Here is a 16,825-nt window from a genome sequence, read left to right on the forward strand (position 1 = left end):
AATAACATATGATCATCAGTGTCATAAATTGCACTGACATGTAATAATAACATACACTACGTGCACCGCATGTCGAAGTCGTCGCCGTACGCTAAATTAACCTGACGTTATTTAAGCTGTTGGTTGTCTAATATATTTCTTAAAATAAGGTGAAAAAATTCCACGATTTTCCGCGAGCTACATTTGTGGAACAGAGTGGAATATAGCCGAGATGATTTTAGAAACGATTCTGTCATGTGATTATTTATTCTTAGCGTCTGTTTCTAGCATTCTTACGCTTCAGAGTTATTCGTACAATCGGTATTCGTCCTTTCTGTCTCACTATATGCACACGTAGACGCTTTTAACATGTGCGCTCATTTATTCAGAGTTTTGATGTTCCAGATTTTTATGAATTATCTCTAGTGAGTTTATTTGATGTATGATAAGTAACTTGTCAGAGATTTTTTTAGCGACACACGACGACACTTAATCCTTATTTATTACTTTTGCTAGCATAAAATTTAAATCGCTTAATTAAATGGAATTTGTTTTACGCTACTTGCTTGGCATCAACAGTGATAAATAATAGCGGTGTGACTTTTTTACACTAAAATTTCGTCCGTGCGTATGTAAAAAGAAATAGAAGAGAAGATTAATCTTTAAAATATTCGCGCGTGACGTTAGTGTTAAAGAATCTCGGCGTTAATTTGGCGCGAGCCAAATTGCTCCGCGAAATTTGGCACCGTAATGCAATCAAGTTCCGTCGCCGATGCGTGGATATACCGAAAATATTTCCAATAAGACTGTTTACATTATAGCCGTGGCGGCTGCTACGCACAATTACACTGGCGTATACCGGCGAGAAATATGTTCTTACGAAATGTAAAACGATCGCGATCAGTAATAATTTCAGCGACTCGAACGGGAGAGGTGCCTCTGACCTATTTTTTCCTCGACTGGAAAACGTGCGAACGCGATGATGAATCGTTTGCACGAAGCTGGAGGAGGAGCGGTCCGATATATTTTTACACCGTTCTAGCTGCATGCTAGAGTCACGGTTGTAATGGTTTGCAGCCGCGAAACAGCCGCGTAGGCAGCGACCTTAGAACGGCAATACGGCCCTATTTCTTAGAATATCACCTATTAAACGATCGCACTGCAATTATACTGTTCATCTATTTTTAATGATTCCGCCAATTAAATATACTCACGTTACCGAACTTACAAACTATGCGCCACTTTAACATCGCCTCTCTCTCTCTCTCTCTCTCTTTGCTCTCTTTCTCACTGTCTCTCCTTGTAGTATAAATTCATTCACAAATATTACGAATACATGCTAATTTTACACATTTTCTGCATGTGTCATTTGTCTGACGCTTATCCGGCATCTCGAAAATAATCTGAAACAAACAGCGCTATTCAATTATCGTCGGAAAAGCATTTTGAGGAGGAAGTTTTCGTGATTGATTCTTACATGATTCGGATATTATTAGCAATATATTTTATCGTTGCGTATAGATATGTTAAATAGATTACGTGAAGGTTGTCTTCGCGCCTCTTAAATTGATTTTTATTCTTTAACCGAGAGATTTCGTTGCATCGGAGCCTATAATAATATGCACCGTCGCGTGATATAACAGCGACCTTCCTGTAAACGTAGAGAAGCCGTGGTACTTATAACATATTTCATTTTTCGCCCGCGTTGCGCTCTATTTTTGCGTCCACCGACTTTCTAGCTGGTTTAGCAGACCCGGAGAGGAAGTCTTTTATACCAGGACAGAAGGACCGATGCTCTTCAAGTGTCCGTCGGCCGCCGTTCGCCGTACGCTACTTCGCGAATTTCTTATTCTTAATTTTATATTAGCGGTCGCAGAAGCTCCTTCATTAATCATGGTAAGATTAAATAAATCCCCATGGTAAGATTTAAAAAATGAGCCCGAAAATAATTTATCTGTCTGTCGAAGAAAAAAAACTATAAATTAAAGACTCGTAAAAAAAGATTTGCAAGTGCCATATTTGAAGAAACGGTAACATAAAGCACTCGGCGTGCCTGCTATTTCTAAAAATATTTCCCGAATAATGAAGAATGTAATCCAGAAATATTATCCGCGAGGAAATTTTAATACATTAATTTTGTAACGTTCATAACTTTTTTTCACACAACCGTAAATAAAAATAGACGGACATCGGTAACTCAACGTACAAATTTTCCGTTCGGACACTCGCAGGAGGAAGATGATCAAAAAGTGGCTGTGATGCGTAAGGCGTTCCAAATGTTCGACACGACAAAGTGCGGTTTCATCGACACCCTGAAAATCTCGACGATATTGAACACGATGGGTCAACTGTTCGACGACGTCGAGTTGAACACGCTGATCGAGGAAAACGATCCCGAGGGCCTCGGCAAAGTGAATTTCGATCAGTTCTGCAAGATCGCCGGCCGGTTTCTCGAAGAGGAGGACGCTGAGGCGATGCAGGAGGAACTGAGGGAAGCATTTCGATTATACGATCGCGAAGGCAACGGATACATCACCACGGCTACGTTAAAAGAGATTTTAGCGGCGCTCGACGACAAACTTACCAGCTCCGATCTCGACGGGATCATCGCGGAAATCGACACGGACGGCTCGGGTACGGTGGACTTCGACGGTACGTAACACATCGTACAGTGATACGGAGAATCTTAATTATCGTTCGCTTCAATGGATGTTTTGTCCGTTTTGCAGAATTTATGGAGATGATGACTGGAGAATAATCATTCTAGCGGCGAGACGAGATTCATATTACCTGATCACTAACAATAAGAAAAGAGGCACCAAAATTTCTTAATAAATAATTGCGATATAAAAGACTGTCTATTGTACTATCTATAAGTTATTGTGACTTACGCATGCACATTGATAGGAAACGTAAGAGAAGGGAAGAGGAAAGAGAGAGAGAGAGAGAGAGAGAAAAGATCTGCGTTTTGGGGCAATTTATTAATTGCGTTTGCTACAATAAATCAATAAGTCTTTTTCTGACATTGAATGAAAAAGGGGGGCTCTCGGTCGAGCATTGTTACATCCGACGATGTCCGCGGCTTATACCTGATTTATAGGAACAATTTACTGAGAGTACACTTCGTTGGTGGGCTGGCCTTGATGGTAAACATAGACGGTATGGACGTGAACGTTGGGGACCGAAAGGGCGCCGGTGGTCAAGGGTCTGTCCAACGGGAAGCCGAGAGGCTTGCCGTCGAGAGAGACAGCGCCACCGATGACCTGGGAGATGTGCTTGTTCTGGTGATGTCTGCCGACATGCGTGTCCTGTGCCTTTTGTCCCTGGCTCAGGATGCCTTGCCAGCCGCCGGCGTGGTGCTGTCCGCTACCGGTGTACATCACGTTCAGCCCTTGCTGCTGCTGGCTCTGTCCCTGATAAGTGGTGCGGTACTTGTTCTGTATTCCATGAAGACCGCTGAGGACACTCTGTATTCCTTGCAGTCCGTGGATTCCTTGCGCGCCTTGAACGCCCTGCACGCCACGCACGCCCTGCCGCACGCCCGGCTGCACGCCTTGCACGCCGGTTGGCACTCCCTGGATTTCTACAATGTTACCTTGCTGTCCTTGGAGGATGCCCTGAGGCTGACCCCACTGTTGCTGTCCTTGAGTGTGTTGTCCCTGTTGTCCCTGGAGCAGACTCTGCTGTCCCTGGAGCAGACTCTGCTGTCCCTGGAGCAGACCCTGCTGTCCCTGGAGCAGACCCTGCTGTCCCTGGAGCAGACCCTGTTGTCCCTGGAGCAGACCCTGTTGTCCCAGCTGCACCTGCTGTCCCTGCTGTCCTTGCAGGCCCTGTTGCCACACGTTCTGTCCCTGAACTTGTCCCTGCATCTGTCCCTGTCCCTGGCCGACTTGGAACTGGCCGTGAGAGTACGGGTACTGTCCGTGTTGTTGAGTGTAGAGGTTAGCATAGTGGTTCCTCACAACTGAAAAGAGGAAAACGGCTTATTTTTCTCGATTCGCGAACAACGAACGAGAGTTCGCTCCTTCGAGATCGATAATGCACCTTGGCTGTTCTGCTGGCTGATCGGCAGGTTCTCGGGCACGACCTCCACGGTCTGCGAAATGCCGACGTTGCTTTGTTGCTGGATCCGCTGAGGGTATACCTCGGTGTCAACTACTTGGTAGACATTCTGCTGGTATGTCTGGATTTGTTCCGGAATCACCGGTCCGTAAGGAACGGACAGTTGTCCTGGCTGAGAGATCACGACCAATAATTGGAGCGGGACTCCTTGCGGCTGACCCTTGGGCAGAGCAAGCCTAGCCGGGAAACCGAAGACTTGGTGCGGCTGAAAAAAAATATTCATCATTAGCATCGCGTCGCTTCTTGAAGTAATCGTTGCGAATCGTCTATTTGAGGGAAGGAGAGAGAAAAAGGGAGGAAAATAATTACTTCAGTAATGAAGAACGGCTCCTGGGCGTGAGTAGCGCTGTTGATGTTCTGCTGGATTTGCTGAATAGACGGGTAGTCGAAGCTCTGGCCCGATGCTTGCTGGGATTGTCTGTTGATAATGTTTTGTCCTTGCTCAACTGTAAAATAAAATAGAAATGTGAATCTGTCGATTACAGAAAGCGAATCATCAATGGTTTTACGAAGAAAAAAAACATACGGTCGGTTATAAATTGATCAAGTTCGACGAATTGGTGCCTGTGTTGAGAGATGCTGACGGGTTTGCCTTGGTAGTCATATTTCGGTCCCAAGTAGACGCGGACGACGGCACCGGGGATATTCTGCTCGCTCTGGACGGTGATGACATATTCGTATGGCTGGTGGTCCAATCTCTTCACTTGTGCTTTAATATGCTGCTGCTGCTGCTGCTGCTGTTGTTGCTGTTGGACTTGTTGTTGCCACTGCTGAGAGTGGATTTGCTGCTGGAGCGGTTGGGTTTGTTGTTGGACCTGCTGCTGTTGATTGGTCGGCTGATGAACGGCGCTATCGAGATCGACGTAGTAGTCGTTGAAGAGAGTCACGAGTGGGCTGATCTGAACGTTCTGGATGGTGACGCCGGGCAGAACGATGTCGTTGTACTGGTACGCGGGCAGAGAGTTCTGGTAATGCTGGAACAGCTGGATAACTTTCTTGTAGAGCTGGTAGAAGGCCGGGTCTCGAACGGCGACTTGTCCCAATTCGAGAACGGAGGGAGTATAATCGTAGATGTTCTGCACTTGAGGGGCGTTGCCGAGGAGTTGGCGCGCGGCGGCTTGAAGACTGCCGTAGTACCTGTGATGGGGGAAAAAAAAAAAAAAACAATATCGTGAATATCGCGACATTGACGATCGGTCGAGCGATCGATCAGACAAATCGTGTTGTTGAACGGCAAATTAACCTTGGGTTAACGCTTCTGCCGGTACCCTGGATGAGATCTCCAAGAATGTTCAGACCTTGCGGCTGGTAGAGCGAGAGGAAGGTGCCTTGCGGGGTGATGACATGGCCGGAGTCGATAGCTTCAATCAGTCTTTGCTCTAGTTTCTTAACACTTTGGATGAGATTGTTGTTGGTGAGGTGAAGATTGTCAGAGCGTCCAGGGCTCTCGACTCCGTTGATGTGTCGGAGGTGCGGCTGATACGGCGCCTGCACGTTGACGAAGTCGGTCTCTTGGATCGGGCCGAGTCCGTTCGTGAGACGGTTCAGTTCGTAGTGGGCCAGCAGCTGTTGGTTAAGATAATAGTAGAGAGATCCCTGGCCAGTCTGGCTCTCCTGAGAGTGAACACTTTGCTGTTGCTGGTGCTGCACCGGGGTCTGTTGCTGTTCCTGTGGAAATTACATGTAAAAATAATGCAAATGCCAAAAGTCACAGAAAATTCCTCAATTTAGAGACTAATGAATCTTTCGCAAACAACGTCTTGCTAATTGTATACTTGCGATATTTGAGTTACGCTTACCGGCAGCATGTATCCAGCGAGGTTCACGAAAGCGTAATAGTTAGCAAGGCCGACGTCTTGCGTGAAGTAGGAGAGCTGTTGCTCACCGAGCAAATTGGCGGTGTAGTTAACAGGAATAACAACGGAGTTCTGCTGGCCGACATGAACCTGAACGCCTTGCGCGGCGATGTTCTGGGCTTGCTGGATAATTCTAGCGTCGAAGTAGAGCTGGGGAGTGATTTCGTATAGAGGCGGCACGATGATACCCTGAGTTTCTGGGTGCTGCAGAACAACCGCGATGAAAGCCTTGACGAATTGTTCTTCGTTAACGTGGACGCGGGCCCATGCGGCGGTCGCCAGCAACGTCTGGTAGTTCTTGGTGCCTAACAGAATTCTGTGCAGAAGGGAGATTTCCTTACGAAGCTGGCTGATGGAGCTCGTGTAAGGAGTGCCTTTGGGCTGAACCAAGCCAGCTTGTACGGCGCCCACATAGTATTTAACGAGGAGCGGGTTTTCGTATTGATTAAGATTGCTTTCGATATCGTAGGTGCTGCCAAGGATCTGCAGCTGTTCGTTCGGGATTTCTTGGGTAATCTGTTGCAACAGCAGAATAATTTCCTGCTGCTTCTTCAAGAGTTCCTGATCAGCTAAAAAAAAAAAAAAATTAAGAGACGGTTATTTGTCGTGTCAAATGTAACGTTTATTAGACGAACACTTGTAATATTTAATAGCATCGATTGGATTAAGAAGAATTGAGAGAGTGAGATTAATGAAAAAAAAAGTGGTATATTTTTTTAGTATTTTAGAAAGTATGCAGCCATTTGATCGGAAAATGATGAAAAAAAGAGAGAGACAGTCCGCGAAGACAATCCGAATAGAGTGATCACTTACCAGCACGTTGTCTCTGTTGTTGTTGCTGCTGCTGTTGGGGTAGAGCCGCCCCAAAAGCTGCCAGAGCCAGTAGAACGATCGCGCACCTCATTGTGATGCTGTCAATGCCGTCTGCCGCATGCTGTTCACCGATGCGGTGCAGTCTTTTATACCGTAATCGTATCAAACAAAAGCATTATCGGCTACGACCCGTTGACCCGCCGTGTACGATTTCGCTGTCTACGCGATATCCCCTGCAGATATCTCCTATGCTACTTCAGATGGATCCGTCAAAGCGAAGGTTAACCGGCGATAATGATTCTTCTGGGCAAGATTTGATTTGCGTCATCAATTACGGGACTTCGCCTTTCATTTTCACCGATTTCTTTTCTCTTTAATATTCCGCTGCTAGTAACTTCATTTTCACGCAAATGCAATTTTCCGCGCTATCCTGTCCTTCTTTCCTTCTCCTTTTCGATAAGATTCGATTTCTCTTGAATATAATTAAACGATAGGATCTGCCTTCGTTTGTGCAAATATCCTTAGCATAAGTTATCCTAAAAAAATTAATTCGATTGGTAAGTAAATGCATTTAAAAAAAAAAAATTAAAATTAATTTGACGATTATTTTTTATGTGAGAATTTTTAAAACTCACTTATTCTTTGATTTTGCTTTAATTAAACGCGGTGTATCTTACACGAAAAATTCTGAATAAGAATATCATTTTTTTTATCCCCTAATAACAATAAAAACAGATAAGCAGCAATAAAAACATATGCGAAGCCGCGACTGCAAAGTTTCCACTTTCGTAGATTAGACATTTATAGCTTTACGCGAAACTGCTATCAATTTTATATAATCATTATCAATTTAATCTATTTTTAGCTGAGATGTAATGCCACTAAGTGTTAAATAAATAATTGCACTAATATAAGGCATACTAAAAAGATATAATACAAAATTACGCAAAAAGAGATTATAAAATTATTATACCTCACATTTGAACTGCTTTCAGAGCAGGTAGAATCAAGCCTCCAAACAATATTTATTAGTTCTATTATTTATTATTATAATTTAGTTCTATTTATTAATTCTATTATTCTAAATTACTTAGCAAATATTAATTAATTACTAATTTTTTAAAACAACTCCTGCAGTAAATAATAATTTGATATCTGTTTTTGCTATTTCACGCGATTAGCTTATTTGTGCTTAAAATTTTCCATGTCAAAACTTGATAATCTATTATCTTGTGTACGTGAGTTGATATAAAATGTTTACCAATGAATTACATTGCAAAACAATTTCTTTAAAAATATATATAAATTTTTCAAATAGAAATACTTTGCTCGATATATTTCAAAAAATCTAAAAGAAGGAAAAGTAGAAAACAAACATTATTATTTTACATTAAAGGAAACAAATATTATTATTTTAGATTAAATATACTAAATCCTTCTAGAAGATTAACGGAAGCATATACGGAAGATGATAAATTATTATTTAATAAACAAAGTGTTTCTAAGAAATCGTTAATTTTTATCCATTTATCCAAAAATAGAATGATATTCTGATTTTATAGACAAAAAAGTTTATCTTGAAAACCAGATTTAAAAAAAAAAGATAGGTGTAATATAATTTTTTATAAATACGCTTAAAGATTGTGATTAATGTCAAGCTATCGGGTTATCTGTATTTGTTCCCCCCTTGAGACGATAACTTTGATAAACCAGGTGATGATTACCATTTTTGGTCCAACAATCAACATTCTGTAATCTTTTTATGTTATTAATACTATTAATTTCAACATATTTAACAAATTAATTGTACACGGATAAGTAAGGCAATATTATAACTTCAATATCGTTGCACATAAAATAATGTGAAAAGCATATCAATATTTGAGGAAGTGTACACGATGTATAAAATCCTTATCGTGCGACATACAATTATCTGCAAAAAAGTCATTTTTTATGACATAAAAATTCTTACAAAACAAAAATTGCAACTCAAGATTCCTCGCAATTTCGGAGCATTACGAAATATTAAGTAAGAAATTATTAATTGCAATAAAATATTGCAACTTTTTTTTATGTAATATCCTTATTTTTGTGCTATATCTTTTTATAAATTTTGTAAAACTGCATTTCTAAACTTGGCTAGAAAACAGTCGATAACATTGTGCTCCTTTTGCTTGATAGTTTTATACTTATCACCTGATAAAAAAATTAACTCAAAGTCTCAAGCTACTTTCAATAGTCTTATCGAGACAATAAAATATAAAAATAAAATATATAAGAAGTACAAGAAATAAATATAACAATCTCTATAGATGTAGAGATAATATGTACTGATATCCTCGTGTTAAATTACTATTTGTAAATTAAATTTCTAATTAATCAATTTTTTAGGCTCGCGTAACCTGCCTGCCGCGTTGAGTTTGTCGAAGATTCTTTTACGTCACCTGAATTGAAAGAAATAACAGCGCCACGAGTGGTCTTCTAGTACAACCATTTTCATTGATTATTAAACTTGTCCGACTTGTCCATTGAGCGAGTGAAAACAAGCATTGATCCGTTCCCGAGTTACTGCTGCACAATTTTGCAGATTAATATACTTTTAAGCCGATGTCTTATCTGCACAGATCGAGGTATAATTGAGGGAAGAAAAGTCACGGATCCTGTAACATAACAAAAAGTACAACGATGGGCGAGTCTCTCACTTTAGCAAGAGGTATGTTTTAATCAGTCCCAATTAACACAAATATGCAAGTGTCATATGGAAATATTTGCTTATTTTATATAAGTCTTGTCGATAAACTACATAAATACTTTTGCAGATGTCAAGAGATCAATAGAATTATTAGATAAATTGCAAAAAGGTAAGCAAGATGTCATAATGTACTACCTTGTGACATTTTAACAATTGTATCCTTTGATATTCATTTGATCTAACAAAATTCTTTTTTTTTTTAGGTGGTGAAGTTCCTACAACAAAATTGGCAGCATTACAAAAAGTATTACAAAGTGACTTTCTTAGTGCAGTGCGAGAAGTATACGAGCATGTCTATGAGACTGTTGATATTCAGGTAAAAAAAAATGGGCAATCAATAACTTGGCAAATGCTTCCTTATTGACGGTTGTAATTATAATTGTTATTGTATTTTTATAGGGACCACAGGACTTGCGTGCTTCCGCAACGGCCAAGGCCACTGTTGCAGCTTTTGCAGCCAGCGAAGGTCATGCGCATCCACGTGTAGTCGAATTGCCAAAAACAGAGGAAGGACTTGGTTTCAATGTGATGGGAGGCAAGGAACAGAATTCGCCAATTTATATATCTCGTATTATTCCTGGTGGTGTTGCTGACAGGCACGGTGGTTTAAAGCGTGGAGATCAACTCTTATCTGTCAATGGAGTGGTTAGTGAAAACATTTGTCTTTTCTTTAGGATACTGAAAATATTTTACAGTAAAAACATTACAAATCGGTCTAATTTGTTTCAGTGCGTCGAAGGTGAAAATCATGAAAAGGCAGTAGAATTATTAAAACAGGCTCAGAATTCTGTAAAATTGGTAGTTCGTTACACTCCACGTGTACTTGAGGAAATGGAATTACGTTTTGACAAACAGAGAGCTGCTCGCAGACGTCAACATATGCAATAAATATAAGTTGCAAAATGCATTGAATTATGTTCATTAAGGAAATGTGAATTATCGACTAATCTATCTATTAATTTCAATTGTGCTCATAGTTGTAGTTTAGTTGACATATAACATTCTGACAATTGTATTTATATCCCCATACATTCATCAATAAATTAATCTGTTATCTATATTCTTCGATTTTTTAGATGATATTTTTGTAATTTGTTTCAGTATATTGAATATGCAACAGCCTTTTCTAAGCTTCATGGAACTTATTACTAATGCATATTTGCGCGGGTAGAACGATTACATTTTTCTCAACAAGCTTTGAAACGCGCCAATGTCGCAAGATCGTTCTCGTGGTTTGGAAAGCATTCGCTTGGATCGTACAGGAAGAGCTGAGTCAATAAGGAAAAAAATAGTAAAGGAACTAGTGTGAATATATACCATTTCTGAAATGTGTGCATTCACGAGTGAGGGAAAGCTATCAAATGTGATTATTTTATCGTCGTCATCGGTCGCCATCGAATCGCCATAAACGTCGATAAGGTATTTCATTCTTTCTATGCGGAGATATTTCAACAGCTAGGCTGCTTTGTATTCGCGGTTTAATGAAGGTCCGCCTTTTATGGGGCGCGTTTGATACGCACAATCATGCAGTAGATATTTAAATACGATGCGCTAGATTCGAAACTCGCGTAACCTTAGGCAACCGCAAGATGCATCTTTATGGAAAAACTGACCAATCGCATATCAATTATATAATAATCGACCAATTGCGCATCAATTACGATGACGATTTTCTCGTGCATTATGGAATAATGCAAGTTAATTTGGATGAAAGGCTAAAGATGTCGCTGCGATACCTCCGCTGAGATCGTATTAAGCGTGTCCCATCTAGACTTTTGAAGTTTGGGGTGGGTTGCCGGCTGCCATCTTGCACCTCGCTCGTTTGAGAAGCCGGCCGCCCTCAAAAATCCTGAGTTTTACGCGTTCGCGCGGCCTCAGCTACTCTGCGAGTAACTTCCGCGCTCACGCAACGAATTCAGGAACTCACCGTATTTAATTCCACCAAGATTCGGGCTCGGAATGCTTTAGGTGAGTCCGATACGAGCCCACATCAATTCCCCGATCGCGATGGCGTGTGATTTACTGGGTACATGTGTGTACGTGCCTTGTGCCTTTTGCATGTGCGTGCTTTTGCTCCGTTGGCCGGCGGTACGTTAATCTCGTTACGGTTTTCGATTCACGGGTTAAAAAAAGGAAATTCATCTTTGTGCGTACGATTTTCTCGTGTCTCCGAATGATTTGAAGTACCTTGGACGTATCCTAGGTTCTAGCATTAGTACAATCGATAAATGAAAATATCGGAATAACGGCTCTTTCTTTACTATAGTTAATAAGGACTTAGGTTTATATTACTTTCTGCGTATTTCTATCACGCCCATATTTATTTTCATAAAGTCCAAAGGAATCTCTGATTCCATCTACGGCTCACATACATAAGTCTTTCATCATAGCGACTCTTAATATCTACAATATAACACGACTATGTGTGAGGATTCCAATTTTTTAAGATCCTCCAAATATATATATGTCTATATTTATCAATTTTATAGATGAAAATATACTCTTATGTTTAGAAACATTTTCTGTACCATATTTCATTGATGTAGGTATTAAGCGCTAAGATGATATTTCAAATCACTCATATAGTTACATGTATAAAATTGATTCACAACATTAACAGATTTATATGAATTGTTTAGGTTTATTACTGTTCTCACATGTACGTAGCTGGGTGAACAGAGGAGACAAAGTCCTTAATAGCTGTAAGTTTGGAACAGATAGTCGAGACAGTGTATCTATCAACAAGACGCTTACCAATAGTAATACTTTTGAGAGAATGGCTTTACCGAGTAGAGCACGAGTTTACGCAGATGTAAATTCACATAAACCAAGAGAGTATTGGGACTATGAATCTTATGTTGTTGATTGGGGGTGAGCCTTATTATTACAGAAAAATATTAATGGTGTTGTAACATGTTATTTTATTTACTTTACTTATACATACCTCTTGATACAGACAACAAGATGATTACCAGCTAGTGAGAAAATTAGGCAGGGGTAAATATAGCGAAGTATTTGAGGCCATAAATGTTACAAACAATGAGAAATGTGTCGTAAAAATATTGAAGGTACAACAATTACACTTGATAAATCTTCACCACCAAACAGTGAAGTGGATGTTACAGTACTAATATTATTTTTTTTATTTGTTATAGCCTGTAAAGAAGAAGAAAATAAAAAGGGAAATAAAAATTTTAGAAAACCTTAAAGGTGGGACCAACATAATTACACTCCAAGCAGTTGTTAAAGATCCAGTTTCGAGGACACCAGCACTGATTTTCGAACATGTTAACAACACAGATTTCAAGCAGTTATACCAGACGCTAACTGATTACGACATAAGATACTACCTCTACGAATTATTAAAAGTGCGTGTATTAAGTGCAATGAAACCAAATATCAGTCTATAGTGAACTTTGGAAATCATTTTTTTGATAGATATAGGTGTATGTTATAGTGTAGGTTCCAAAAAGGGTTCAAAAATACTGAATTGCAATTTTGCTGTTCTTGTTAATATCAAAAATATGAGTTTATTTACTTTGCCTTTATGCAGTTCTGCATTCTTGCAAAGTATTGCATCTTGGATGAAAATGAAAACTGTTACACGTGTTTTATCTTGTTTGAAAAAAATGAAGTCATTTGTAATAGAATTTTTTTTTTGTAATAGAAGTATTTTTTAATATCGCTATCTATTGCTTGTTTTCAAAAAATATTTTAGATATTAATGACTTAAAAATTACAATTACTTTGTATATATTTTGTATTTATTTGTATGACTAATGATATTTTTTTTGTTTTTTTTATTTAGAAAAAAATCTTAAGAATATGACTTCATTTTATTAAAACAAAGATGAATATGTGAGAAAGAAGCTTTTTTTTCATCCTTCCAGATGCATCAACAAATTTTAAATTTTTAGCATTCTTTCGAATTTTGGACTTGTGAATATTTGTAAGTAGCATATAAGAGTAGCACATCTGATGCACCGTCTAATCGCGGACGCAGAGATGAGAACGTTTATTATATTTTACGTTTTTATTTTTTAAAGTTAACGTAATTTTCGTTTCGTCTCTTGTACAGGCGCTAGACTATTGTCACAGTATGGGAATTATGCACAGAGATGTGAAACCGCACAACGTTATGATAGACCATGAAAACCGAAAGTTACGATTAATTGACTGGGGATTAGCAGAGTTTTATCACCCTGGTCAGGAATACAATGTACGAGTAGCTTCCCGCTATTTTAAAGGGCCGGAATTACTTGTAGATTATCAAGTGAGTATCGCAACATTAAAATATAACGGAATAGCGGAAGGGAAAGAGTGAAAAGGATGAGCGAAATAATTTATTCTAAATACTTTCAAAATATATTTATCGCCTGCGTAAAAGTTGACGAGAAATATTTTTTGGTTTTTCAGATGTACGACTATTCATTAGACATGTGGTCGTTGGGTTGTATGCTCGCGAGTATGATATTCAGGAAAGAACCGTTTTTTCATGGACACGATAATTATGATCAATTAGTTCGAATTGCAAAAGTTCTCGGGACTGAAGAACTGTTTGAATATCTTGACAAGTATCACATTGAACTCGACCCTCGTTTCAACGACATTCTAGGCCGACATTCGCGCAAGCGTTGGGAGCGCTTTGTACATTCGGAGAATCAGCATCTAGTGTCACCAGAAAGCTTGGACTTCCTCGACAAGCTCTTACGCTATGACCATTATGAGAGACTAACTGCGCGCGAAGCAATGGAGCATCCTTACTTTTGTAAGTTAATATGTCGATGACGATGCTACTTTTTTTCACGTCACTTTTTACAATTCAAAAGAAATTGATTTCGTAGCTTCCCTTACGCTTCTCGTTTGAGAATATGTTTAGAGATGTATAAAGAAAATAATTTTATCGATAATGTGCATTTATGGTGTATTTATATCATATTGTGCGCCATGCAGTCGTGTATCTTATAAATGCCACATACCACGTATTCCTATTTTAGATCCCATAGTAAAAGAACAAGGTCGGTTGACCATGGTGTCATCATCACCTACTCCCATGACAGGCTCAGTGCCTGTAGGTGAGTAGCGGCCCAGGTAATGTCTCACCACCTTAATCTACCTCTAACTCTATACTAATTGGCATAATTATATAACATATATATTGGCCATTACAAATTTAATACTGTAAAATACACTCTTATTTCATGAAGATTTGTGTTTTTTTTTTTTTTTTTTTTTTTTTGAGCATGTATCTTTTTTTTTTTTTTCTCTCTCTCTTCTTTCGAAAATTGTTAACAATCGCTCTGAAATTGTTCACATTTTGTACTCGTTATTACAATAGACGTAATATAATCCTATGAAACGAATGCATTCGCCTTGTACACATTTTTACGCGTGAAAAACATGTGCGGAGTTGTAATCGCGAATATTGTTTGCACTTTACATTGAAATAACTTGTATTTAATTAAGGTAAAAGGGATGTAAGTTGTAAATACATTATTACAAACAAAAAAATATTGATTATATGTATACATATCGTTTATTCGTTATACTAGCTTATGTTGTACGGCATAAACTATTATAACAATCAACCATAATGATTATACGTGTGACTTTCTAGCAATACGACGTTTTATACATATTACGCAACGGCGCATTCTACCCGTAAGCCTTTAAACATTTGTTCATCGATCTATCGTATTTTATATGATGAGTTAGAAAATAGTCTTAGTGATTATTTGAAAATGTCAGGCCCGCCAATGGAAAAAATACACTGCTATATTACATAAACGAACGTTCCTTAAATTGAACCGTTTATCGCTACTCTTCGTCTGCATTGAAATTGAAACGGCGAACGGCCGAAATGTTGATACGTAGATTTTGTGCGACATTTTGATATAACAAAGATCTCGTGTCAAAGTGATTTTTTAACTAGGAGATTATTACAGATCATCGTGGCGTAACAATGAGCAGCGTACCGGTTCATGGGACAAACGGATTGGAAAGCATGGAAGAAGTGGGAAGTGGGTGTTTGACCGCTTCAGAAGAACTGCCTCAACTCTTATAAGTTCAGCAATTCTGAACAGTAACCCGACTCCCCGTCTACTACAGAATATAACAATGCAACAGCAGATATTTCGTATCGCCAAGTACATTCTTCTCAGCACGAAAATCATTCTGGTTTGTAACAACGGCTTCATTGATCCCACCATTAAGACTGAAATATCTCACTTTGCTGTGTCTCCTTCAAAAACGTACAGTCGATCGAAATTTGTAATGTACTTAGAGAAACACGGGAGATTAGAATTTTGGCGTAAAATTTGCCGCGTAAAGACACATGCTCCGTCCATATTGGCCGGTGTGCATGCGATATCAAAGGCAGCGCGTTGCTTACTTCCGTTTTACAATTCGCGATGCGCTATACTTTATCTACTATTTTTTCTGATGTTGCTCTTGTCGTGTTTTTGGCAAATCTATAAGTGCATAAAGATGCAGCTAGATTCACTCTCATTTGAAAGATGATTACTCGCGATTACACGATACGCGTAGCGGTGGAGATTTTAAACAAGGAACCCACCCATTCGCATTCACATTTCACGTAACACTCGCACACAGGACAGACACACACAAGTACATGGTCACACACTTGTACACATACCTTAGGTCATTCGGTTTAGTACTTTTAACGATAATAAAAAAAAAAAAAAAATGTTCGTTTATATCTGATACCACAATAGTTGAATAAAATGTTTGTTATAGCCAAGTACTCTTTGTGCTCTGTGAATACCTGCTCTGTGTGCATCCAGCGTCACGACCGCCGTTGTTATTCAACGAGAATTGAAAAAAAAAAGAAATCGTCCATTTGAGAGACGCGACGTTAGATAAATTCGCTTTTACATATACGTGTTCTTACTGTACGATCGTTCCTCGATTCTTATCGAAAAGAAAAAAAGAAGGATCCGATACAAATAATAGCAGGTTGCGATAAATTCCGTTAGTTATCGCAAGCAAATTCACAGGCACCTCAAACACTTGGCACAGAGCCTACAAACATTCTCGACATACATACTAGTTTAAAACGTAAATAATATATACGTGTATATTTGTAAACTCGGATTCTGTGCGCTGGTCAGTCTTACGCTGATAACTCACACACCCACAACACCCATAAAGTTTTTGCTTTCTCTGGTCATGCAAAATTGCCAGTAACTTTGTTATGCATTGAATACATTGAATTAACTCTATATAAATATAAGGTCGACTCACACATCATGTACATTTCGAGAGGATTTGTACATCAAAGCGA

The 16,825-nt window shown here is 39.1% G+C and overlaps 4 protein-coding genes across 7 annotated transcripts; 3 read left to right on the forward strand and 1 right to left on the reverse strand.

The window, feature by feature from the left end:
• Window positions 1–1,715: 1,715 nt before the first annotated feature.
• Window positions 1,716–2,831, forward strand: TpnC25D (Troponin C at 25D). The gene is made up of 3 exons (XM_012359166.2): window positions 1,716–1,875; window positions 2,211–2,631; window positions 2,709–2,831. Exons 1-3 carry the CDS (start codon window positions 1,771–1,773, stop codon window positions 2,735–2,737), a joined length of 555 nt encoding a protein of 184 aa, XP_012214589.1. The 5' UTR covers window positions 1,716–1,770; the 3' UTR covers window positions 2,738–2,831.
• Window positions 2,832–2,941: 110 nt separating this feature from the next.
• On the reverse strand, window positions 2,942–6,905 carry LOC105667386 (hexamerin). Its single transcript, XM_012359160.2, is given in 8 exon segments — window positions 2,942–3,943; window positions 4,024–4,306; window positions 4,411–4,547; window positions 4,628–5,238; window positions 5,345–5,769; window positions 5,901–6,526; window positions 6,771–6,870; window positions 6,873–6,905. Coding segments are annotated over 8 exon segments (3,057 nt in total). The 5' UTR covers window positions 6,891–6,905; the 3' UTR covers window positions 2,942–3,086.
• A 2,322-nt stretch (window positions 6,906–9,227) lies between these two features.
• veli (L27 and PDZ_signaling domain-containing protein veli) lies at window positions 9,228–10,582 on the forward strand. Its single transcript, XM_012359165.2, has 5 exons — window positions 9,228–9,483; window positions 9,590–9,631; window positions 9,726–9,838; window positions 9,922–10,167; window positions 10,252–10,582. Exons 1-5 carry the CDS (start codon window positions 9,456–9,458, stop codon window positions 10,408–10,410), a joined length of 588 nt encoding a protein of 195 aa, XP_012214588.1. The 5' UTR covers window positions 9,228–9,455; the 3' UTR covers window positions 10,411–10,582.
• A 148-nt stretch (window positions 10,583–10,730) lies between these two features.
• On the forward strand, window positions 10,731–16,285 carry CkIIalpha (casein kinase II subunit alpha). 4 transcript variants are annotated; one of them, XM_012359163.2, is made up of 8 exons: window positions 10,731–10,941; window positions 12,162–12,393; window positions 12,479–12,590; window positions 12,678–12,890; window positions 13,601–13,795; window positions 13,939–14,290; window positions 14,520–14,597; window positions 15,468–16,285. In XM_012359163.2, the coding sequence occupies exons 2-8, from the start codon at window positions 12,299–12,301 to the stop codon at window positions 15,584–15,586; spliced, it is 1,164 nt and encodes a 387-aa protein (XP_012214586.1). In that variant the 5' UTR covers window positions 10,731–10,941; window positions 12,162–12,298; the 3' UTR covers window positions 15,587–16,285. The 4 variants fall into 4 exon arrangements, with proteins under 4 accessions (XP_012214586.1, XP_012214587.1, XP_012214585.1 ...); XM_012359164.2 differs by lacking the exon at window positions 10,731–10,941 and adding an exon at window positions 11,279–11,490 and having other exon boundaries at window positions 14,520–14,613; XM_012359162.2 differs by lacking the exon at window positions 10,731–10,941 and adding an exon at window positions 11,279–11,490.
• The last annotated feature ends 540 nt before the right edge of the window (window positions 16,286–16,825 follow it).

This window comes from Linepithema humile, chromosome 5 (genome assembly GCF_040581485.1).
Source record: "Linepithema humile isolate Giens D197 chromosome 5, Lhum_UNIL_v1.0, whole genome shotgun sequence".
NCBI classification, from domain to species: Eukaryota; Metazoa; Arthropoda; class Insecta; order Hymenoptera; family Formicidae; genus Linepithema; species Linepithema humile.

What these genes read in the sequence shown, in the direction of transcription:
- veli (XM_012359165.2), top strand. Translation starts at nt 9,456, where the DNA reads ATGGGCGAGTCTCTCACTTTAGCAAGAG. An exon ending in ATGAGACTGTTGATATTCAG is followed by an intron (nt 9,839 to 9,921) that starts GTAAAAAAAAAT and finishes GTATTTTTATAG; the next exon opens with GGACCACAGGACTTGCGTGC. An exon ending in TCTTATCTGTCAATGGAGTG is followed by an intron (nt 10,168 to 10,251) that starts GTTAGTGAAAAC and finishes AATTTGTTTCAG; the next exon opens with TGCGTCGAAGGTGAAAATCA.
- CkIIalpha (XM_012359163.2), top strand. Translation starts at nt 12,299, where the DNA reads ATGGCTTTACCGAGTAGAGCACGAGTTTACGCAGATGTAAATTCACAT. An exon ending in AATGGAGCATCCTTACTTTT is followed by an intron (nt 14,291 to 14,519) that starts GTAAGTTAATAT and finishes TTCCTATTTTAG; the next exon opens with ATCCCATAGTAAAAGAACAA. An exon ending in GACAGGCTCAGTGCCTGTAG is followed by an intron (nt 14,598 to 15,467) that starts GTGAGTAGCGGC and finishes AGATTATTACAG; the next exon opens with ATCATCGTGGCGTAACAATG.
- TpnC25D (XM_012359166.2), top strand. Translation starts at nt 1,771, where the DNA reads ATGCTCTTCAAGTGTCCGTCGGCCGCCGTTCGCCGTACGCTACTTCGC. An exon ending in AAGCTCCTTCATTAATCATG is followed by an intron (nt 1,876 to 2,210) that starts GTAAGATTAAAT and finishes GGACACTCGCAG; the next exon opens with GAGGAAGATGATCAAAAAGT. An exon ending in GGGTACGGTGGACTTCGACG is followed by an intron (nt 2,632 to 2,708) that starts GTACGTAACACA and finishes TCCGTTTTGCAG; the next exon opens with AATTTATGGAGATGATGACT.